This window comes from Rana temporaria, chromosome 13 (assembly GCF_905171775.1).
Source record: "Rana temporaria chromosome 13, aRanTem1.1, whole genome shotgun sequence".
In the NCBI taxonomy this organism is placed as follows: Eukaryota; Metazoa; Chordata; class Amphibia; order Anura; family Ranidae; genus Rana; species Rana temporaria.
Window position 1 is genome coordinate 100,517,734 of NC_053501.1, and position 1,991 is coordinate 100,519,724.

General features: G+C 34.5%; 1 protein-coding gene across 1 annotated transcript in view; it reads right to left on the reverse strand.

The window, feature by feature from the left end:
• Positions 1-1,243, reverse strand: part of LOC120920705 (hepatocyte nuclear factor 6-like) — a 33,901-nt gene extending 32,658 nt beyond the window's left edge. Inside the window, exons 1-2 of the mRNA XM_040332920.1 lie at positions 862-1,243; positions 1-555 (exon numbers count right to left, since the gene is read on the reverse strand). The exon at positions 1-555 is cut by the window's left edge and continues 444 nt beyond it. Of these exons, the coding sequence (XP_040188854.1) occupies positions 1-490 (490 nt within the window). The 5' untranslated portion in view covers positions 491-555; positions 862-1,243. The remainder of the gene's footprint in view (positions 556-861) is intronic.
• Positions 1,244-1,991: the final 748 nt, after the last annotated feature.

Here is a 1,991-nt window from a genome sequence, read left to right on the forward strand (position 1 = left end):
CCATCTTCTCATTAGACAAGTGTCCTGAAGGATGACCATAACCGTGCATGGAGGTCAGGTTGGGGCTTGGCAAAGACGAAAGGCTTTGCCCCATGCTTATATCTTTAGGATAGTGACTATAAAAGTTACTAGGGGGCCCGAGTCCCCTGTCTTCTCTCATTAAAGTAAAACTTCCAATGACATTTCCAACTGGGACACATTGATGATGCTGGTGGTGATGGAACTTTTCGTGAAGGGGCTGCAATGGGGTCAAGGTTGTGTAACTGTTTGCGGATCCTGGAGGAGAATCGCCCCCAAATCCCAACCCTGGGTGCAACGATGCAGCCAGATGATGATCTGAGCGGTGGTAGTCGCTTCCATCCATTACAGAGGTCATACTGGACACCAACGAGGATCTTGGTACAGGTGGATGCAAAGTCCTACCTTGATTGTGCATCAGCTCTTGGCCTGAGATGTCTTCACCGGTCTCCAAACCCAACTGGACGTTCATGTCTTCAGGCTACAACATCCTCTTCTTTATCTAGTTGTGTCCCATTAATCTTTACTCTAAATTGACTGGAAAGAATCACAGCTTTAGACCTAAGTCGGCCAACCTGTCTTATTTTTTTTTTTTTTCACTTACAAACACATCTACATTCTGATCAGGTTAGACATTTATTGATATCAAAATTACGATAACCAATGAAAAAATATTTTTATAGGCGCAGTGGGAAAAAAAATAAAAAATCAACCCCCGTGACATGCAATCACTACAAATACTATGAATGCACCAGTTATTAACCCCTACATGCCCACAGTACAGCAATGCATAGAAGCACACGGAAGAACATATAGGCACTTACGGTTGATACGGATCCTTACCTATTGAAATGCGGTTTAAATCAGATACACATCAGTCTGTTGCGGTCTACAGATCTTCATCAGGTTCCTCGTTTTATTGGTAAATGAGCGCCTCAGTTTGTTAAGGGATAATTACCAGATGCAGGCTCGTCTTGGCTCTCTCGTTGCTCAGAGAGAGAGTTTGAATATCCTAGCTGTGCAGACAGGCAGAGAGAGAGAGAGCTTTCTCTTCTAGCCTAGGTCCTATTGTGATATTGTCTCCCTTCGCAGAGATCAGTGCCCCTGCTTGCTTCTGCTTCCAGCCCACAGCTAAGTCTCATCGATTTTAGTCCCAAACACTCCAGTTTCCTGCTATACCACACGTCACTAGCCTAAAATCTGACAGATGTGCAATCAAACACTGGCCAGGAGTAACTCTTTAAGCGCTGGACCCCTCCTTCTGCCTCCTGACAATTAAGACGACAACCCACCCAAAGAAATCTGAAGCCTTCAGCCTTTAGGTGGAGAGCAACTAATGCATAACAATAGAGAGATTTATATACACATACAAAGACTTTTGTCTTGTGGAGCAACAACAACACAGCTAAGTCACAATGGGCACATCTTAAAATTAGGTGTCCAAAGAAAAATAAACAAAATAATAAAAATTAAAAGGAAAAAAATATATATCTATCTATGTATATATATATATATATATATATATATATATATATATATATATATATATATATACATATATATATATATATATAAATATAGATATAGATATAATTTTTTTCCTTTTCATTTATATTTATTTTATGTATATATATATATACATATATATATATATATATATATATATATATATATATATATATATATATATATATATATATATACAGTATAATAGTGAAAATGTGTAAAAACATCAAAGCGCATGTTAGCATATATATATATATAAAAATATATATTATAAAAATTATATATATACACAAAAAATTTAAAGGAATATATATATATATATATATATATATATATATATATATATATATATACAATTTTTTCCTTTATAATTTTTTATGTGTATATGAAATTGTTATTTATTTTATAAATATATATATATATAAATATATATATATATATATATATAAATATATATATATATATAT